The sequence below is a fragment of the Nelumbo lutea genome, chromosome 2 (assembly GCF_056320005.1).
Source record: "Nelumbo lutea isolate HS-2025 chromosome 2, American lotus-T2T, whole genome shotgun sequence".
Taxonomy (NCBI): Eukaryota; Viridiplantae; Streptophyta; class Magnoliopsida; order Proteales; family Nelumbonaceae; genus Nelumbo; species Nelumbo lutea.
This window is the reverse complement of record NC_142685.1, coordinates 33,812,386-33,834,231: the sequence shown is the minus strand read 5'-3', so window position 1 is coordinate 33,834,231 and position 21,846 is coordinate 33,812,386. Positions and strand designations below refer to the sequence as shown.

General features: G+C 37.1%; 2 protein-coding genes across 10 annotated transcripts in view; both read left to right on the top strand.

The window, feature by feature from the left end:
* The window catches only part of RRP41 (3'-5'-exoribonuclease family protein), a 43,275-nt gene extending 29,129 nt beyond the window's left edge, over positions 1 to 14,146 (top strand). For all 9 annotated transcript variants that reach the window (XM_088969718.1, XM_088969715.1, XM_088969713.1 and 6 more), the window contains 6 exons: positions 11,909 to 11,987; positions 12,150 to 12,186; positions 12,757 to 12,873; positions 12,980 to 13,065; positions 13,518 to 13,607; positions 13,824 to 14,146. In XM_088969718.1, coding sequence (XP_088825844.1) covers positions 11,909 to 11,987; positions 12,150 to 12,186; positions 12,757 to 12,873; positions 12,980 to 13,065; positions 13,518 to 13,607; positions 13,824 to 13,871 — 457 coding nt within the window. In that variant the 3' untranslated portion in view covers positions 13,872 to 14,146. The remainder of the gene's footprint in view (positions 1 to 11,908; positions 11,988 to 12,149; positions 12,187 to 12,756; positions 12,874 to 12,979; positions 13,066 to 13,517; positions 13,608 to 13,823) is intronic.
* Positions 14,147 to 20,874: 6,728 nt separating this feature from the next.
* On the top strand, positions 20,875 to 21,531 carry LOC148869745 (uncharacterized). The gene has a single exon (XM_088969934.1). It carries the CDS (start codon positions 20,875 to 20,877, stop codon positions 21,529 to 21,531), a length of 657 nt encoding a protein of 218 aa, XP_088826060.1.
* Positions 21,532 to 21,846: the final 315 nt, after the last annotated feature.

The following is a 21,846-nucleotide window of genomic DNA, read 5'->3' as shown; positions in this document are numbered from 1 at the left end:
CCTTGTGCCTCAGCCTAGGTGTGCGACTTTTTAAAATTCTGTGCTTTTTGCTTTTTTTTTTTGAGCCTAACAGCTGGGTTGGGGGCTTTGCCCACGCCCCTCGAGTCAAGCTCGAACATGTCCATGTTAGGGTCTTAAATTCTTATATCGCTTGCTTCGCTCACTCACCGAAGCCCGCCTAGGCGTCGCCTTAGGCATGTAGGCGCTTTTTGGATCTCGCTTCGCCCAAACCCCATTTGATCTATTTATAACATATTGTAATTTTTTCATATTTAATATTTTTTTATATTTTAAGTCTATAGCATAAATATAGACATGATGCATCGAATCATTCTTTTTATTTCTTTCATATATAATATTTTTTTATTAATTTCTTATCTTTTAAGGTTTATGATAGATAAAATATATGAAGGTGGGTTCTGAGAAGGTATGGCTTTTCGAAGACGAGTCAAGAGGTATCCTCATCAAGTTCCAAGCTGTATGTCTTTGAAGAAGAAAGGCAAATCGATCACAGAAGGTATGGCTTTTCGTTCTTCTTCTTCCAAAACAAAAAATAGGGGCTCCGCCCTTTCTTATTTTCTTGTTTTGGAACAAAAATAGGGGCTCTGCCCCTTCTTTTTTCCTTCTCCTCTCCTTCTTCTGGAACAAAAAACAGGGGCTCTACCCCCCTTCTTTTTCTTTATTTGGAACAAAAACAGGGGCTCTGCCCCTTCTTCTTTCCAACTCCTCCTCTTCCTCCTCTTCTCCCTCTTCTTCTTCTTCTGCTGCTGGAACAAAAAACAAGGGTTCTGCCCCTTCTTTTTCTTTTCTTTTTTGGAACAAAACCAGGGGCTCCGCCCCTTCTTCTTTCCTCCTCCTTTCTTCTTTTTTTGGAACGAAAAATAGGGGCCTATTTCTTTTTCTAGAAGAAAGATAGGGGATCTGCCCTTCTGTATTTCTATTTCAACGGCAGAAATTGGGGTTCCCATTTTTATTTTATTTTTCTTTTAGACATTAAGCGACACCTAGGCGCCCGCCAAGGCGACTAAGCGCTCCCCCGTTGCCTAGGTTTACCTTAGCGCCTTGAAAACTATGGTTGTTCATTTATTCATTCTAATAAAATATCTTCTTAAAAGGCAATTAAAGTTATAAAATCATTATTTTTTATGTGAGAAATAAAAATTTAAGACCCTAACATGAACTTGTTTGGGCATGCCTTAAGATGCATGGTCCAAAGGCGACTCATAGAATCAAGAATGCAATATGTTTTACACCACATCTACTTGAGGTAATGCAATTGAGAAAAAAAAAAAAAGAAATTGTGGGTTTTACATGCTTGAAAATGCTTTATATGTTTGCTTTTATTTTTAAATTTTCATTTGAATATGCTTTACATGTTATATTTATGTATTTTAATTTTAGATAATAGGTTTTTTAAAAATTTTATTTTAAAATTTAAGTTTATATTTTTTATTAACGTTATGTTTAATATTTTTTTATTTTTTTTAAATTGGCATTTTTTTGAATTTTTTGGCATTTTTTATTTTTTAGTATCTTTTTTTTTTGTAATTTTGTGCCTTGCTTCAAAAAGGTGTGTGCCTCGCCTTGTGCCTTGCGCCTCAGGTGCAAGTTGGCCCTTGCGTTTTTTTTGCACCTTGCACTTTTAAAACATTGGAATATTTTAAGCTTTAGGGCACCGACCTTGTTCATTCCACAAATTATCTCCCTCAAACCAATGGTAATTTGGAGATGATCAACCATTTCTTGGGGACATACTTGTGGTGTTTTGTAGGTAGAGGTGTAAATTGGGTCGGGCCGCCCGTGGCCCAGCATGATTTAGACTGGCTTGGCCTGACATGGCATGAAGGCCCACGAGCCGTGCCAGGCCCGGCACGAAGGCCCGTACCGTGTTGGGCCGGCACGACCCTGCCCGCAGCACGGCCCGCGGGGCCCGTAGCGCGTTGTGCTCGGTTTGCCCGGAATATAGCCGTTGCCCCCCCCACCACACACACACACACAAAGGGGCCCAACAGTTAGTTTCAGCTTTTTGGGGTTTTTTACAGAAATACCCCCCAACGACTATAAACAACCATATTAGGGGGGTATTTGTGTATTTTGCTTATGGGGGGTTGAAAAAATGACATAAATGCCCCCCAACAGCAATATAACAACTAGTTTAAGGGGGATTTTTGGGTAAAGTTATAAATAACTTTACAATGACCAAAATACCCCTCCTAACAACTAGTTTTTTGGGTATTTTGGGCAATTAAATAATGTTCAATTCCTATTAATAGCCTTATCCTCCACCATTCTCATCACACCAATTCAACAATTCTCTTAATCTCTTCTCTCTCTCATACTCATACATTCTCAATTCTCTACAATCTGGGTAATTCTAATTAGCTAATTGTCTGATTCTGCATTCTCCAATTCTCAAGTCTCAACTTTATTAAGTTTCAACTTTTAACAAGAAGAAGGCTTGCTCAACCAGCTCAAGTATCTCAATTGGGAGGCTTGGACGTTGAAAGGCTTCAACCATTGAAATCAAGTTGGGATTTTGAATCGACAATCCGGGTAAGTCGAATTAGATTAATTTTTTATCTTTTCAGAATTCAAAAAAATGGCCGGCTCTTTTGAAAAACGATTCCCCAACATGTTCACCATTGATGATATTCAATCGCATCATGATAGTATTAGCACTGATGCGATTGATGTCGATGGAAGTGGAACTTTCAACGCTAGTACTAATATTAGGGGAAAAGGAGGGCCTCTAAGTTGAGTAGCCCGGATTGGAAAAATTTCGAAGTAGAGGATATTGAGGGGAAGGGGAAAATGGCTGTTTGCCAAAAATGTAGGAAGGACTTTAGTTATTGTAGCAAGGGTGCTACGGGTCATTTGAGTAGACATCTGCTCACACATGAGCGAGAAAAATGAGACAAGAACTTGCTAAGTATATTGTACATGCAGAACAACCATTTATATTAGCTGAAGATCCAAAGCTAGAAAAATGGTTGTGGTTTTGTAAACCCACAATATAAAAAAGTTTCTAGGAATACTATAAGAACGGATGCTTTAAAATTTTTTTATTCATATAAACAAAATTTAATTTCTTTGTTAGCAAATCTTAATTCTAAAGTTGTAATTACTTTGGATGTTTGGACATCCAAATTTAATATTAGATATATTTGTGTTACCAGCCATTTCATTGATGAAAATTGGCTTTTGAATAAAAGAATTTTAAGTTTTACTAGGCTTGAATGGCCACATAGTGGCCCAGCTATTGCTGCAAGTATTTTAAATACTTTGCATGCTTATGGTAGTTTTGATAATGCCAGCCTGGGCCTGGGCCATAGGTCTTGCCAGGCCGACCCCCAAAATTTCCACCGGGGAGGGCGGTACGGCCTGTGACGGCCCATGGGCCAGCACGACACGACCCTCCTTTAGTGCGGGCTGCCCACGGGAAGTGCCGGCCCAGCCCGGCCCGGCCCACTTTACACCTCTGTTTATTGGAGAAAGACCTCACCAATGGCTTTGCTGGCTACCTTGGGCTGAGTTTTGGTACTCTTCCACGTACCATGCATCGATGGGAATGATTCCTTTTCGGGTTATCACTGGTAGGACCCCCCCCCCCCCCCCCCCCCCCCCCCTCTTTTTTGTCTTATGAAATGGGATCTTCCTTGAACATTGAAGATGATGATCAGTTGTCCTTTTTTTTTTCTTTGAGTGGCATGATCAGTTGTCTTTAAGTGAGATGAAATTTTTTGCTCACTCAAGGCACATCTGTTGCATGCCCAACATCATAACGTAGAATACCAAGTTGGAGATAGGGTTTGTCTTCAGTTGCAGCCCTATTGGCAGTAGTCCTTGGCCAAGAGAGTGTGGCAGAAATTTGCTCCCGAGTGCTTTGGACCATTCTGCATTATTGAGAGAATAGGGGCTGCAGCTTATTGTCTGGCTCTCTCGGCAACCTCTAGACTCAATCCAATCTTTCATGTTTCCTTACTCTAGAAGGCTCTTCCTCAGACAACTGCTATTAGTCCTACTTTACCAGTGTTAATGATGATGACCAGCCTGTAATGTTATTGAGCCTAATGGACTCTTGGATGTGCGATGGGCCCAAGCTGGAAAAAATATGACCAAGTGTTGGTTGAATGGACTTAGTTACTTGTAGAGGAGGCTACATGGGAAGAATACTCTTCCTTCATAGCAATTTCCCCACATAAATCTTGGGGACAAGGTTGCTTTTAAGGAGAGGGGAATTGATGAGATTGAGTTCAGAAAGTAGGACCAAGTCCATATTTCTCAGCCTGCCTAGACTAGACTCTAGAGGTTCTTGCCCACCCATCAAATGCATTTATATTAGGAAGTAGGGATGTAACAGGGTGGGTTCAGGGAGGGTTTTGTAAATTCTAGACCCTTCTGCCGCCCTAGACCTTCCAACCTGTATCATTCTCAAGACCCGTAGCGGGTTGGATTTTCAGATTTCAGACCCTCCTCGCATGTGAAAATGCAAAACCCTCCCCGACCCTACCCTCCCCACATTTGAGGGTGTAGTGGGTTGGGTCCAAAACTTGCATCTAATTTCCTATTATTTCATGTTATATATAAGCAATAAACAAGTAAAATAGCATGAACAAACATCGGAATTTGCAATTATTTGATTAAAACATGTTAAGCACACATAAACTATCAATTATCCTTCACATAAAAATCAAAATATCATCACATTCAACATCTAAAACATAAGTTCATATGCCTTCCAATAATATGCAGGTTGGGGTGGGTCAGGTTTAGCCTAATACCGTGCGTTACCCATACTCATACAGGTTGTGAAATTCCAAAACCTGTCCCCGCCCCAAAATCCATTTTTCAAGGGAAAAAACCCTTCCTGTTGGGGCGGGTACGGTAGAAATTGCCATCCCTATTAGAAGACAGGTAGGTCAAGTTAGTTATGGCCTCATGCTTGTATTGTGTGTTCTATGATGTAAACCATATATAAGCAAGTTCAAGTGAACAAAAGGAGATATCTGTTTTTTCCCTTGCAATTTCTCTACCCTCCCTTCTCTTTCTCTCTTCTTCCATATTCAGGAGGTTGGTTTCCCTTGAAGTAACCCTAGGTAAGTAGTTCTCACCATAGGCTCTATAACCAGAGAGGAGGAAAATCAATAGGCAAGTAGGAGAGATCCATTATTAGTTAATATCGTGTCATAATTTTATATCTTACTAAAAATATAATTGATTAACCTAGGAAATGGATGTTTCTATTTTGGTTTTATTAATTGCAGTGAAGCTTCTATGGCTGCAAATGGATGTTTTTATTTTGGTTACCAGTGTATGGGCCCATTGAGTCCTCTCTGAAGTCTTTGTTGTGGGAGGAATTAGACGAGGTAAGAAGCAGATGGGCTGGACCTTGGCTAATAAGGGGAGATCTTAATGTAACTTTGAGACCTGAAGACAGGCAGGGCGAATGCCGGTATGATAGATGTAGAAGATTGTTTTCAGATTTCTTACAAGGATGGGAACTTCTGGACTTGCCTCTTGCAGGTGCCCGTTAGCCCATTACACTTGGATCAATAACCAAGATAGACCATCTCTACTGTGGCTTGATTGTTTTGTTATTTCTTCAGTTGGAGAAGAATTATTGTCTAATTCATCACAGGAGGCTCTTACAAGGGTAATATCAGATTTGTTGGATATCAAAGGAATTAGGCGAAAACCTTCTCCTTTTAGACTAGACCATAGATGGCCGGGTATGGAAGAGTTCGAAGCAAATGTGTTTAAATGGTAGTCAGGTGCAAATTTTGAAGGTACAACTAGTTTTATAATCAGCAAAAAATTACATTTTCTGAAGGCACACATAAAAGACTGGCAATCTCATCAATTGAGAGAGTTAATTAAAAAAGAGGAATGCAGGAAAATCATTGCTGATATCAACAGGGAGGAAGAACTCACTAGATAAGAAGGAATTTGACATATTAACCTATCAAGGCGAAATCCATTGAGGCAATGCTCTTAAGTACAATAGTTGAAAGACGGGAATATTAATATTTCTTTCATAAGGTGACAAATGAGAGGACCATTGAGGCAATGCTCCCGAGTACAATGGCTGAAAGAAGGGGATAATAATACTTCTTTCTTTCGTAGGGTGGCAAATGAAAGGAGGTAGATAAATACAATCAAGAAGTTAAATGTTCAAGGAAGGGTGATTAAAAGGGAAGAAGAACTAGGGAAATCAATTATTGTCTATTATGAGAACCTTTATGCTGATCCAGTGTTTTAAAAGTGCAAGTTGCAAAAACAGTGCAAGGGACAATTTGCACCTGAGGCACAAGGTTCAAGGCGAGGCGCACGCCTTTTTGAAGCAAGGTGCAAAAATATAAAAAATGCCTCTTCGCTCCTTCCTGGCCCAGAAGTTTCCTATTGCCTTTACCCAACGGCAAGACGCTTAGTTTTGTCAGAAAGGGAATGCTTCTTCCCCTCTACTGTGCGGGTGCTAAGACTAGGCGAAGAATTAAATGAATCAGCTACAAGGGGTAGACTCGGAAGAAGCTCTTTCATGAAGCCTTGGATACCATCAAGTTAGAAGCAACTAGTCATGAGCTCATTAGAGGGACTACAATCCCTTGTGCAACTCTGGTCTTAGGAGTGTTGGTGTCCATCAAGTGGGAGGGAGCCTTAGAGATGAGGGCGCCCATCAAGCGGGAGGGAGCCTTAGAGATGAGGGCGCCCATCAAGCGCTTTAAGTGAAAGCTAAATCAAGCGCTTGACAATGGCATAAAGGAGATGCAAAAGAAGCAACTCAACCGCTTTTTGAAGCTCCCTAGGGTTTTCATTTATCTTTAAAAACCTATTATCTAAAGTTGAAGTACATAAACATAACATGTAAAGCATCTTCAAATGAAAAGTTAAAGATAAAATCAAACATATAAAACATTTTCAAGCATGTAAAACCCACAATCTCTTTTTTTCCTCAATTGTATTACTTCAAGTAGCTAATGTGATGTAAAGTATATTGCATTCCCGATTCTATGAGCTGCCTTTGTACCAAGCCCCTCAAGGCAAGCCCAAACAAGTCCATGTTTGGGTCTTAAATTCTTAATTCTCACACAAAAATGATGATTTTATAAATTTAATTGCCTTTTAAGAAGATATTTTATTAGGATTAGACTTGGCAAAAAGTTGACCCAACCCGCGAACCTGACCCAACCCAACCTGAAAAAATAGGGTTAGGGTATCATATTTAGGTACCTGAATTTCAGAATGACCTGATCCAATCCAACCCAGAAAAAACTAGGTTGGGCCATGGGTTAACCCGCTAACCTGATTGTTAGTTCTAATTTGGACTATTTATGTATTTTTAGAAATTTCCACTCTTTAATCTTTACTATTTAGTGTTTACTCTTATTGTTTACTCTTTGAATTGTTAAATGTTCAAGTTTTTTATTTTATTTTTGGAATTTTAATGTTAATTCCTTTAATTTTGGCATTTTTCTTGTATTTTTTTTAATGTTAGTTATTTTTTTGGATGACCTGAATTGACCCATGGGTGAACTCTAACCCAAACATTTAGGGCTAGGGTCTAGCATTTTCCGGCCCAACCCGAAATCAACCCGAAGTGTCTTGACCCAACCTGAACCCGATCCACCCATCCAACCCCATTGCCAGGTCTAATTAGGATGAATGAATGAACAACATTACCAATTAGGAGGTTCTCGGAGCTTTGGTGAGCGAGTGAAAAAAAACAAAAAAGTGTACAAATTTAAGAAGGCACACGCTTGGGCTAAGGTGCAAGGTGCATCAGGCACACGGCTAGATGCACCAGGTGTGCACCTTTTGAAAGTGATGTGCCTAGGACCTAGGTGAGGTGCATACCCTAAAATGTGCCTCCCTCTGCGCCTAGGTGCGCCTTTAAATCACTGTGCTGATCTTATGAATATTTGGCCAAAATTAGATGGGTTGCATTTTGATGGTTTCTCAGAGGAACATGTGGCAGACTTGGAAAAGCCTTTCTTTGAGGAAGTCAAAGCAGTTTTGGATGAAATGGAGGGGGGCAGAGACCTAGGGCCAGATGGCTTCACAATTATATTCTACAAGAAATATTAGGAACTGGTGAAGGAGGATTTGCTTAAGGTTTTAAATGTATTTCACTCTTCAGCAGCTTTAGAGAGAAGCCTCAATGCCTCTTTCATTTCTCTAATATGAAAGAAGAAAGGTGCTGCTGAGTTGAAAGACTGCTACTGAGGCAAGGTGACCTCCTCTCACATTTCTTATTTCTCATTGTGATGGAAAATTTAAGCAAGATGACTGCTAGAGCTGTAGAAAGAGGTTGTTTGGAGGGCTTTGCTGTCAACAGCTTAGGTGAGGACATTCCCCTCCAATTTTTGATGAGTGGTGATACTCTATTTTTTTGTAATGCTAAAGCCGAACAAGTGATGCACCTAAGATACTTGTCAGTATGGTTAGAGGTGGTTTTGGGACTGAAGGTAAGTCTTGCTAAAAGTGAGATGATGGCAGTAAGAGAAGTGGAAAATTTACAAGAGTTGGGAGATCTGTTGGGTTGCTAAAAGTGAGATGATGGCAATATTTGGGACTACCACTAGGGGCAAATGTACCTCAAAAGGCGTATGGGCTTAGGTGGTGGAGAATGTGAACAACAAATTGGCTTCTTGAACCTTGGTCCCTAAAGCATATTCTAAAGGAAGTGGAAATGATTGCAGAAGAAATAGTGGCTGAATTTTAATGGGTTAGGATTGCACATGGTTTAGCTGACACCTTACCAAGCAAGGTGCTATGAGGCAAGGACTGTTTTGGGTATCCTTGTAATTTGGAATAGCAAAGTGGGCTAAAAAGTTTTATATCTTTTCTTCTTTCCAAAGTTTTAATAAAATAATTTTTCTACTGATCAAAGGGGGGGGGGGGGGCTGACTTTGATAAAATGTGTTTTGACTAGTATTCTAGTTTAATTCATGTTCCTCTTCCATATGCCATTGGAAATAGGTATGAAAATTGAAAAAGCAATGAGAGATTTCTGGTAGATTGGCTGAAGCATTCTCAGAAATATCACCTGGTAAAATTGGGAGCAGATTTACAAACCCTTCAAAGTGGGTGGTTTGGGCATCAGAAAGCTAAAGGTTTTTAACATGGCACTTCTGGGCAGGTGGTTTTGGAGATTCTTTGATGAACCTGATCATCTGTGGCGGAATACTATTGCTCAGAAATATGGGTTAATAATGGTTGGGATGCAACTAATTCTAAGCGTCCTTATGGGTCTGGTGTTTGGAAGGAATTTACAAAACTTACCCTCATTTTATGAAAGGGATCAAGCACAAGACAGGGGTGGGTGATAGGCTGGAGTTCTGGAAAGACAATTGGTGCGCAGAGTTTCCTTTTAATGGAAGTCCGTATTCACTGGCTTCTAATAAAGGGAGTTCAGTGACTGCCTTCTATGTTAGTCGAGGTGATTCAGTGCTTTGGATCCGTTCTTTTAAAAGAAACTTTTATGATTAGGAGCTGTCTCAAATGTTGAACTGCTTTCCCTACTGCAAAACTTGACATTAAATCCACAATTTTCACATCAACGGGTTTGGTTATGGTCTAAATTGGGTTCTTTCTCAGTTAAATTGTTATATAATGGCCTGAGGTTGGAGTCCACCAGCTGTTTTCCTAGTAAAGCCTTTTGGGGCGGGATTGCTCCTTCGAAAATTAATTTCTTTTCCTGGTTCACTGCTGAAGAGAGATGCTTCACAAAGGATATGTTGATCAGAAAGGGGCTGAGTTTGCCTGATGCCCTATGTGTGCTATGCAACCAAGAGATGGAGACTTCCAATCGTTTGTTTATTCTTTGCAAGCTCTTTGCTAGAATTTGGTTAATTGGTTACATTTTCTCAAAGCCATAGATATTCCAAAATTGCTTGCCTGCTTTGGTCAAGTCCCTTTTTGAAAGCTGGAAATTTGGAGGTGTGATAGAAAAAGGGCAGATATTATGGTCATCTATTCCTTTGGCTGTAATTTGGGCTATTTGGGGTGAAAGGAACAGGAGGATCTTTAAGCAAAATCAGAATCAAGAAGAGGTTGATTAATCTAATCATTGGAAACCCAAGAGCATAGCTGAGTATTCTGCATTTCAAGGATGATTTTGTCTTCTTTTTTGGCTGTTGAATTTTTGGGGGTTCTTAATGGTGTTCATATGTACATAATCGTTTTGTACAGTGAACTAGCATACACATATACTTCTTTTTGAATATATTAATACAATTTTACATTACCTTTTCAAAATAAAAAAGAGTTACAAAAATAGGTGATGAGAAATCACTGAAAGAAGAAAAGGAGAACAACTAATTCCAGCTTTTACAACATTACAAGGAGTTACCTAAAATTGTCATCTTATACAAGTGTTTCCCAAAACTTTGCTTCAAGAGAGTCTCTTGGGATATCTCTGAATTCTGGTAGTAGTGCCCAATCCATTATCTTTGGGCCAATCCTCAAGCATATCTTCATCCTATGGCAGGCTTTTCCTTTGAAGATCCTTCTATTCCTTTCTTTCCATAATTCCCAGCAAACAGAAAAAGGAATACAGCTCCAGAAGGTTTTATCCTTTTTACTTCTTTGTAATGTAGGCTGGCAAGTGAAAATTTCTCCTGGTGACCTTGGAGTCCAGATGTCTTCATTGATGAGTTGGAAGAAAAAACCCCATACAAAACATGAGAAATTACAACCATAATATAGGTGAAGAACATCCTCTTCCTTTTACTCACACAGAATACATCTTTTGGCTAGTTGTAAACCTTTTCTCTTGATGTGATTGTGTAAGGGTGCTATCTAGAGAAACCAGCCAAGCAAAGGCCTCCATGTTTGGAGGAACTGGGTTTCCCCAGACACCTTTATACTTGGATCCTTCCACCTGATTTCTTGACAGTGCCTTGTAAAATGATTTTACTGTGAATCTGCCATTCCTGCACTCTTTCCACCTTCTTTCATCAGGTCTGTCCACATTAATCTCTGCTTCTTGTAACTTCGACAGTGGTTGAATGCTTTCTTCCACTCTATCCAGCAATGGCCTTCTAAACCTTGGAGACCAAACTACTGAACCCTATCTTAATTCATGGTGCCATGAAAGCAAGGTGACTTTCCATGGCTGCCTTGTTTCCTAGGCATCACCTTGACAATATGCATCTTTCTTTCACAACAAGTTTATTAATGTTCTGCACTAGCAGTTTCTTCAGATTTCAGCTAGATTAGAAAGACTTGGTCAAGTAGGGTCCTTGTATCAAACCTCTGGAAGAGTTGAACCTCTGACCTCATTAACTGTCACAGAGAATTAACTGTTTGAGATGCAATTATTAACATTTTTGAGGAAAAAGGTTGTGGAGAATCAAATCATAAAAAGAATGTTTGGTGAAAATGGCCACCCAGAAATCACAGGCTTTAGCCATATCAATATCAGGGGATGCCATTATTTTTTCTAGATTCCTTTTCAAATCTATGCCCTCGGCTAGAAGTAATGTGTTAGTGATCTTCGCAAAGTAATAAGAGTATATATGCAACCTGAAAATATCTGTGCCATAATTTTCTCTAGTCACCAAAATCACCTTTGATTTTGTTTCTTAATTTTGATTCTAGGGTTCCCTTGGATGTTTTTTCTAGAAACTATCATGGTAAAATATTCTCTCTGGTTGGAGGCCTAACCACTTTCTTTTGGAGCAGGCATCTTTGGCACTAGTTTTGAAATTTAGTATACTATTTTGCACTATTTGTACCATATGATGTTTTCTTACAAGATTTAGCTTGTCATATTCTTAGAAAGCCAATGTTGCAATAGCTTACCAGATCAAAATGGATCTATTGATTGTTATCTTGTAAATAGATTTACTCCATAAACAAAAGGCTTTTTTTCTTCTTGTTTCGTGAATGTTTCTTTTATCGTGTATAGGCGATCAATGGAGATATCCCTTGTCATTCGCCAAACTATGGAAGCATGCATATTGACACACCTAATGCCTCGTTCTCAGGTTTTTTTACATCTCTTTTCGCCTATTTGCCTCTCTTACTGCTGTATGGGGACATTTTCCACATTTATTTAGGGTGTCTATTTACTAAAGCTCCCTTCTGTATGCATCTAAGATAGATATATTTGTTCTATTCTCTAATGCTTGTTTGTATATACATCTCAGATAGACATATTTGTCCAAGTTCTACAAGCTGATGGAGGTAAGTAGAAACTCTCCTCTGCAAATTTGCAACAATGGCAACTATGGGAGCAACAATAACAATGGAGTCTAATAGGAAAAATTGAAAAGTAAAAACTTGGGTGATACCTAAATCATCTTGGGTTTGGTTTATGACAAGACTCTCTCTCTCTCTCTCTCTCTCTCTCTCTCTGTGTCACACACACACAAATAGGAAAAGGAAGGAAAAGTTCAAATGATAAAAAAAGGGGAAGTTCAGTGACCTAAATCTTTTCACTTGAGTCAGCCATGGGGAACCACCCTAATGGATTGTATGTCAAGCCCTTTTGGATGCTGAGATTAATATACAGTACTTGGACAGAGTAAACCGATCAAAGTTTAGTAAATATTAGATTTCAAACATTTTTGTTTATTTTCTATTCTTCTGAGGATTGTAAGAAAATACTGTAAGAGACTAAGAGGTTGATGATCTTTTACAATATTTTCTATCATTTTGAACTTTTAATTAACTATGATTCAATTAATTTCTTTTTCTTAATTTCAATTTCTGTATTTGTTGATAAACTGTAGCAGTACTCATCTTTGTGTGTAGGAACAAGATCTGCATGTATCAATGCTGCAACTCTGGCTCTTGCAGATGCTGGGATTCCAATGTGTGACCTCATCACTTCCTGTAGTGCTGGATATCTCAACAGTACTCCTTTGCTAGGTATTTTCCCTTAAATTTGTTATTCAGAAGTATTCAAGAGTTCATATATTTGAGCTCTTAAACTTCTCTCATTTATTTATTTATGTACTTTTTGTGATATGGGCAGATCTGAACTATGTAGAAGATAGTGCTGGGGGCCCTGATGTCACTGTAGGAATTCTATCAAAGTCAGATAAAGTGACACTCCTTCAGGTCCCAATCTGATATTTCATCTTTGATTGGTCTTCTGTCCATTTTCAAACATGATATTTTACTAGGGTACAGTACTCTTTGAAAATGTCATAGTATGTGCTCTTTGTCATTTCAGTTTTCAGTTATTTTTAAGAGTTGATTATACTTTTTATTCTGAAATTTTTAGTTAAAAGGAGCCCAGACTGAGGAAACACAGTGTGGGGACATGTATGCTGGTTTACTTATTAGATTTAATTCACTGTGGTCTTATTTTTACTTAAGGAACACATCAGATCTGGAATGCTTTGGATGCATCAACATTTTGAAGTTGCCAATTTTTTCATGCATTCTGTCCTTGATTAAATCAGTATTTTCTGTTTTGAAATTTGACTATTACTTTTTTGATGTGGAAGTTAGAAAGTTGTCACTTGAATTATGCATAGAATTTTAACTTCTAGAACAATCCATTACAGATGGATTCTAAACTACCTATGGACATCTTTGAAAATGTCATGCAACTTGCAATAGAAGGGTGCAAAGCAGTTGCAAACTACATTCGAGAGGTGAGATTTTTGCTAGGTTTACTATGTTCAAGATTTATGCACATTCTCTTTGCTTTGAATGTATTTGATTCCATAAGCTTTATATTTCATTGCAGTTAAATTACATTTTCTTTTAATATTGTTTAATAAAACTGCGATTCTTGATGAAATATAAATTGATTACATTCCGCAAGCCCAGTGGGTGTTATTGATATTTAGCTTTCTTCTTCTTGACAGATACTGTTGGAGAATACCAAACAATTGGAATACCGCCGGGGCACATAGTCTTTCATCATCTAAGGAGCTTGAGTGCTTTCTGTAAATGTAAAGATTTGATATTACTTCCTTTCATAATTAAACTGATTTAATTATTGCAAGAATGTACTTGAAATGGCAGAATGGATCTTTAGTCCAAATGTGGCACACGTTGCCACTTGCCAGTTAGAAAATGGCAGATTTTTCTTATTTGTATACCATAGACTCAAACCTATGAAATGGTGTTCGATTCCTTGTTCGGTAAAATATGGTGGGTGGGACCCAGAAATTTATTTGGCTTGACATTCTTGAATTCTTTTTGAATTAAGTTTTTTGAACCCAGGGTGATTTTTGACGAGGCAACTGTAAACATTTCTTCATCATGCTATTCTAACAGGTTTTTAAATTCCCAGTGCATAGGATTCTTTATCAATTTACATCAGTATTGACCTGTGGCTCAAGCACCATGAATGATTCTCGTATCGGTTGCACGCTTTTTTCTATTTACTCCTGAATTTCCTTTCTGAGAATAACTGACCTTGGGATGCTCTTTGATGCCAATTTGGGGTATAATTATTTACCAGTGGTGTATCATGTCCCTCAGCCCAAAATGTAATATCTATTGACCGTATTGTATCAATATTTTAAGCCTACTCTCAGGAATGGAAACAGTTCAGCATATCAAACATATTGTTGCAATGACTAGAAGAGAAATAAAATGGATACTGCTTGTAATGCAAAACAAATAAAAGTGTTCACAATTTGCACATTCATTAGTAAATATGTACATAAGTTTGTACGTGGCAATTTTAGATAACAATAATTTCTATATCCTTATTAGAATCATTTCAAAAGGATAAATAATCGAAGTGTGCTCTTGGATTTAGATTTTATATTTCATTTTCATTGTTAATAAAAATAGTTCTTATTTATCATAATTGTTTTTGTTTAGTATGACAAATATATAATATTAGAGATGTGCACAAATTTTATACATAATTTGTGTTTTTCTATTTTTATTTCTATCTATTTTTGAGTTTTTATTATATAATTATGATATCATGTACTAGCTTATTCGATTTGAAAAAAAAAAAACAATCTCATTTTTGGGCAATTTAATTTTTTTATTCTATTTACATAATAAATTCTATAAGTAATTTGTGTTTATCACACTTATTTTTGTTTGATATGACAAGTTTATAATATCTTCAGTATGTCAAAATTTTCTATAAATTGTGTTTGTATCTATTTTTTAAATTTTTATTATTTAATTATGACATTATTGGTTAACCCATTTATCCAAACGAATGGACCATTATGTTGCAAGTTGAGTAGGCTGGAATGAATTTAAGCTTAACCCAATCCAATCCTATACATTGGACTCAAGGCTTTATACCAAAATCAAGCTTGATTTATCCACTTGGGCCCAACTTGCATTGAAATTTGATGCACTATGGTTACTTGGTTATGCCAATTAGCCCCATATATATATTTATGATTGTATGTATATAATTAGGCCTGACTTTAGCTACATAATGGTTAAGTTTGGGTCTAACCAAAAAATAAAAAAGCCCAAACTTTTGAGCCTATGATTAGGCCCAAGTTGACTATTAAAAATCGAAGTTAACTTGTCTAAAATTAGGGTCAATTTGAGATTGAGTTAAGTCACATAATTTACCTCTCTATGGACCATTGATCATCAATTAGATGTAAAATCAATTTTCTTTTTATGCTAGTTTACTTTTTAATTCTATTTTTATCATTAATCAAAGTAACTCTATGGAGGTGTAGTGTGAATGAAAACACACCATCCAATTTCTCATCTATGCTACAAAGCACCCCCTTAATTTCTATCACTGGCGTAGCTGTGTTTCAGGTCACAAGGGAATTCTATGACCGTGGTCATAGAAATATGCTCTCTTTAGAATACCACTTTGATTGCCTTGATTTGGTATATTATTTAGATAACCTAAATTAGTTGAAATCTTGGTTTACATAGACGATTCAGATTAATCAATTAATCTTAGTAGATTACTTTATTGGCTTGGATCTTTGGCTCGACTAATTTTAGTACTTCATTTTGATAGCTTAGATCAATTGCTACAAATGAAGTGGACAAGGGTGTGTTTTGGTAGCTCCTACCTGTACATGTTGGATTCTTATTCTGTTTTCCACTATTCGAGAGCAAACGTATGGTGGGCTGGTTACACCATTATTAAAGTCCTATGGATGGTTGTGGAGATGCTTCTCCCGGTGAGGAGTACGTACAAGCTATTTGAGGGTTTTCCCTTTTGATTCTAGAGTATTAGGGAGAAGAAGTGTAGATGGTTTTCTCTTAGTATACAGATCTACTGAAGAAGAAGAGGCGGAAGGGAAACTTTTTTGGATTTAAAGGGCTTCAAGAGAATAGGGCTTCCTCCTAAAATGGAAAGAGGGGGCAAGGGAGAAGAAGAGGAAGAGGGGAAACCAAAAATGGGTGGAGAGGAAGACAAAGGAAGGAAAAAAAAAAGAATCTAGGAGGGAGACTGCAGGGAGATATGGGGAAGAGAAAAAGAGAGGTCGGAGGAGGAAAAGGGAAGGGGGAAAGAGGGGAATGAAGAAAATAATGAAAAGGAAAGAAGGAAAAAAGGTGAGGCCTGAAGGGGAGAGAAGAAGAGAAGAGGAAGAGAAACTAGGAGAGAAAGGAGAGGAGAGAAAAAGGAAGAAAAGAAAACGAAAAAGATGGGTCCACTAGAAAAGAAAATAAAAGAAAATAAATAGGGATATTATACCATGACTTTTTCACATCTCTTAAACTCATCATGCATGACTTTTCAAATCTTCTAGAGGGCCCCTCGGTGGTGAGTTTTATTATCCAAAAGTCACATTCCGTTAGAATCCGTTAGATTACCATTAGTGATCATTAATGGAATTTGTCCACATAAGTATTTAAGTATTTTACATGATTAGACTTTCCTTGAATGACTGGTCAACCTTACTAAACATTTTATGACAAAATAACCCCTGATGCCAATACATAATAATTATAAATTTATATTCCTTTGTTTAATCAGGATTGGATGGATTAAATTTAGGGGTGATCATGGATTAGTTTGGGCCAAGCTTGGGTCAAGTTTTGTACATATGATAATTGCTATAGCCTAGGCTTGGCCCAACCCAATTTCCAAGCTTGAAATATAAGCCTTGGGCTTACACCTTTTACATATAATATATAATATTTTATATTAAACTAAATTTATTTTATACATTATTAATATATAATATCATACATAATATATATTATATTATAATATTTCAAATGTAAAATATATAATATAACATAAAATAACATATGTACATACTAAAATTTGCTAGCTTAGTGTGGGTCCAATAGCAGTTTTCTATTGAAGCTTGATTTATCAAAGGCCTAGGATTGGGTGGAATGGGCCTTGCTTCTCTAGAGTCCACATTTGTGTAGTTTCTCTCCTCAATTCTGTAAGTTGATCAATGCCTTCATTACCTCTAGGTCTTTCTCTATCATTCTAAGGCTCTGTTTGGTGAATAAGAGGTTTGGAGAAAAAGTATTTGTTGCACAAGTACTTTTTAGAAGTGCTTCTTTTAGCAGGGCTTGAAGGCTATTTGGTGACACACTTGACAACCACTTATTGTGTTTTTTAAGCACTTATTGGGGTGGGGATATTTGGTGACCTAGTTTTCCCATAAGTGCTTGTATTACTTAAAATGACACTTTTAGCCTTCACTCCACACATTCTTATAAACAATGCTTTCCATATCATTATAATATACATTTCAATGAAAAATCGCCACATCACCATATCATGACACATGAGAGCCCATGTGGACCCACACATGGAGTGCCACATGGATAATAATAATAACAACGACAACAACAACAACAAAGTACTTCTAGGAAGCATTTTCAAGGATCAATTTCACCAAATAATAAATACTTTCAAAAAGATTTTTTAAGGATTAATTTCACTAAAGTACTTTCAGAAAGCATTTTTAAGGATTATTTTTCACAAAGTACTTTTAGAAAGTGCTTTTAAGGAGTAGTTTTTACAAACTACTTCCATAAAGCACTTTCAAGGCGCAATTTTCACAAAATATTTTTATAAAGTGATTTTATGGTGCAGTTTTCAAAAATTACTTCTAGAAAGCACTTTTAAGGACCAGTTTTCACAAAATACTTCCAAAAATGCTTTTAGGGAATAGTTTTCACAAATTACATTCAGAAAGCACTTTTAAGAACCCGTTTTCACAAAATACTTCTAGAAAGTGCTTTAGGGAGCAATTTTCACAAATTATTTTCAGAAAGCACTTTTAAGGACCAATTTTCACAAATTCCTTCTAGAAAGCGCTTTCAAGAAACAAATTTCACAAAATACACCCTGATAGTGCTTTTAGGGAGCATTTTTCACAAATTACTTCAAGAAAGTTTTTTTAATGACCAACTTTCATAAAATACTTCCAGAAAGTGCTTTTATGGAACATCTTTCACAAACTACTTCCAAAAAGCACTTTCACAAAAAACACCACCATTATCAAATTAAAAAAAAAATAGGATGACCAAATTCAGATTATTCGAAAAAAAATGAAATTTTAGGTTATCAAAAAAATATATTCACAAATATTATATCAAATAAAGAAAAAAATTCAATCACAATTGAAGAATATATTCACGCAAATATTCATCCAACTTCAGCAAAATTTCACACAAATATTCATCCAACTTAAGCAATTTTTTTGCATGATTTCTAACAAAAAAATGCCCAAAAGAATTTCGGATTTCTCATATGAACACAAAAAAAAAAGAGAAATAATCACCCAAAAAACCTAAAAAAAACGAACATGGTGGGGAGGAGTTTGGGCGAACTCACCTTCTAGTCATCAGCAGCTAGATGGTGGGAAGTCACCGTTGAAGTCACCCAAACATAGGTCCCCCAACCGTTTTTTCTCACTGTCGAACGCCACCGGTGGACCCACAATGTGGGGGTATTTTTGTCATTAAAAAAAACAAGGGCAAGTTCGTCCCATTCAAATGAAGAAGCGCTTTTTTCAGAAAGTGCTGAAAAAAAGCCACATCCTAGTCACTTTTTTAAGAAGTGCTTCTTTTAACAAGAAATATTTCTTCCCCACTTGGTAAAAACCTATAAGTAATTAAAAGCCACATAATGTATGGTCCCATGTCTTAAAAAAAAAATACTTTTTAAAAGAGAAATCAAATAGGGCCTTAATGGCTTTCCTAGTGATCCTTTCAAGCCTCAAAGAGGTTTGCGTCAAGGCTGTCCTCTTTCGCTATACCTCTTTGTTCTTTACATGGATATTTTCTCTAGAATGCTGATACTAAATTTGGAGAATGATACACTTTCTGGCTTCAAAGTTGCCAAGAAACTGCCCCAAATTGAACCACCTGATGTTTGCAGATGATATCTTACTCATTGGCAAGTGTTCTTCAAGAGAAATCACAAATCTTAAACATATTCTCTCTCTGTTTAGTAGTTGGTCAGGTCAAGAACTCAATTTAGTCAAATCCTCTATGTTTTTCAATTCAAATGTTCTTCGAAGACACAGAGGTAAGATTGCAGAATCTTTGGGTGTTTGGATTATGATCGGCCACGAAATATATCTTGGCATGCCCTTTCTCAAGCAAAGTTCTCGAACGAAATATTAGAATTTCATTATTGATAAATGCAAAGAAAAAAAACTCAATTCTTGGAAAACCATTTTTTTTATCCAATGTAGGAAAAGAGGTGTTAATTAAATCTACAATTGAGGCTATTCCTTCCTTTTTCGTGGCTACCCAAGTATTACTCTAATTTATCAGCTCCAAAATCAACTCCATGGCAAGGGATTTCTGGTGGGGTTACTCTCATGTCAATCCTCACATTTACCTCCAAAGATGGGGAAACTTTATGAAAAGCAAAGATTTTGGGGGCTTAGGCTTTCAAGATTCTACCACCAGGAATAGAATATTGATTATGGAACTTTCCTAGAGATTCTTAACCAATCAAAATAGACCCTGGGCCAATCTTCTATCTCTCAAATACCTGAATGAAAATGAGTCATTTTGGCAAGTTAAAAATGGGGGGCAACACTTCGGTCATTTGGTGCTGCATGCTTGACTCTAGAATGAATTTACTTAGGGGAGACCGTTCTATGATTTCAAATGGTTGGAGCACCAACACTTTTGATGACCCATGGATTCTTGGGCTTGTTCTTGATTCCCCTCCTCATTCTATTAATAGGAATGTGAAAGTAGCTAAGCTCATCGACTTCTCATCTAATAAGTGTAATACCCAAGCTATTAATTCTAGGTTTGGACCTAAAAATGCTAATAGGATCATGAAGTTAGAGCTCCCCATGAACCCTTACTCAAAACAAGATCACCTTGTTTGGACTCTTACTCCTCACGGAAAATTTACTTGTGCCTTAGCATACAAAGAATTTCAAGCTTCGCAACCAAGCACTTCTGGTAACACCATTGCTTTATCGGGTCTCTCTTAGAAATCTTTCTGGAGCCTTAATGATCTCCCCCCAGGATTTTGGTTTTCATTTGGAGATGTATTTATAAGATTCTCCCTCTTAAGTCATTGCTCTCTAAAGCTTCTAATTGATTTGATCCCACTTGTGTGCTCTGTAATAATGGTCTTGAAGACTTTTCCCATCTTTTTCTCAATTGTTCTATGTCAACCTGTCTTGTTTGATTTGTATAGATTATATATAGTTTGAATGGTTAATTAGTTAGCTACGGTTAGTTAGTCTGTTAGTATAGTTGTTAGTTTGTTGTACAAGTTGGTTAGTTTCTTAGATTAGATAAGCCAAAGTTTATTTCTTTTATAAATAGTCATTTTGTATCTTGTACAATCACATTGAACTAATACAAGAAAATTTTCTCTATCTTCTAGTTTTCTTCTCCTCTAGAATTTTTCATGGTATCAGAGCAAATCGATCCAGATCTGCCTGTACTCCATCTTGTTGATTCTTTTGAAGATTAGATAGTAGTTGTTTTGTTTTTGTGTCAGCTGAAAGAATGGAAGTGATTGAAGATCCAGCGGTTGTGGTTGCACCTCAAACTAGAACTGCAACTATGCACAAGGAAACGACAAGTACCTTTAATGGAGATCCAATGGCTTTGGCAAACTTGGATCATCCAGGAATGCAACTTGTCATGACTCCTTTGACAGGTAACAACAATTTGTCTTGGAGTAGATCGATTAAGATAGCCCTAGGAGCTAAGATGAAGCTCGGATTCATCGATGGAAGGTGTGTGATGCCAGAAGAAGATTCTACTGATTATGATCAGTGGATTTGTGTGGATTGTATGATCAGATCATGGATCTTGAACTCTATTTCTAAGAAAATAGTGGAAACTTTTCTCTATGCATCAACTGCTAGAGAACTTTGGTTGGAGTTGGAAGAGAGATTTAGTGAATCTAATAGACCGCAGATTTACCAAATTCAAAGAGAAATAAGTACTATTTCTCAAGGAAGTCAGTCAGTGGTGAAGTACTTCACAAAGTTGAAGAAACTATGGGATGAATTGGTCTGTGTGCAGCCAATACTACAATGTACTTATAAGAATTGTACATGTGGTGTTGGGAAGAATGTTTCAGATCTTGCTTGTTCTAACAAGCTAATGCAGTTTTTAATGGGCCTTAGTGATGATTTTGATCATGTGAGGAACTAGATCTTGGTGATGGAGCCCCTGCCTTCAGTCAACAAGGCTTATTCAATGATCTTGCGAGTTGAGAAGCAACGAGAGGTTCATCTTAACTTAGCTGAGAAAGTTGAGAACTCAACAATGTTTGTGAAAGCACCTATGGGAAGAGGATTTGGAGCTGGAAGAGGAAATCATAAGAAGTCAAGTTATAATGACAAAAAGAATGAGAAATATGAGAAGCTGTCTTGTGATCACTATAACATGGGCGGTCATACTAAGGATACATGCTTCAAATTGCATGGTTATCCAAAATGATATAAGGAACTTAAAGAATAACGAGCC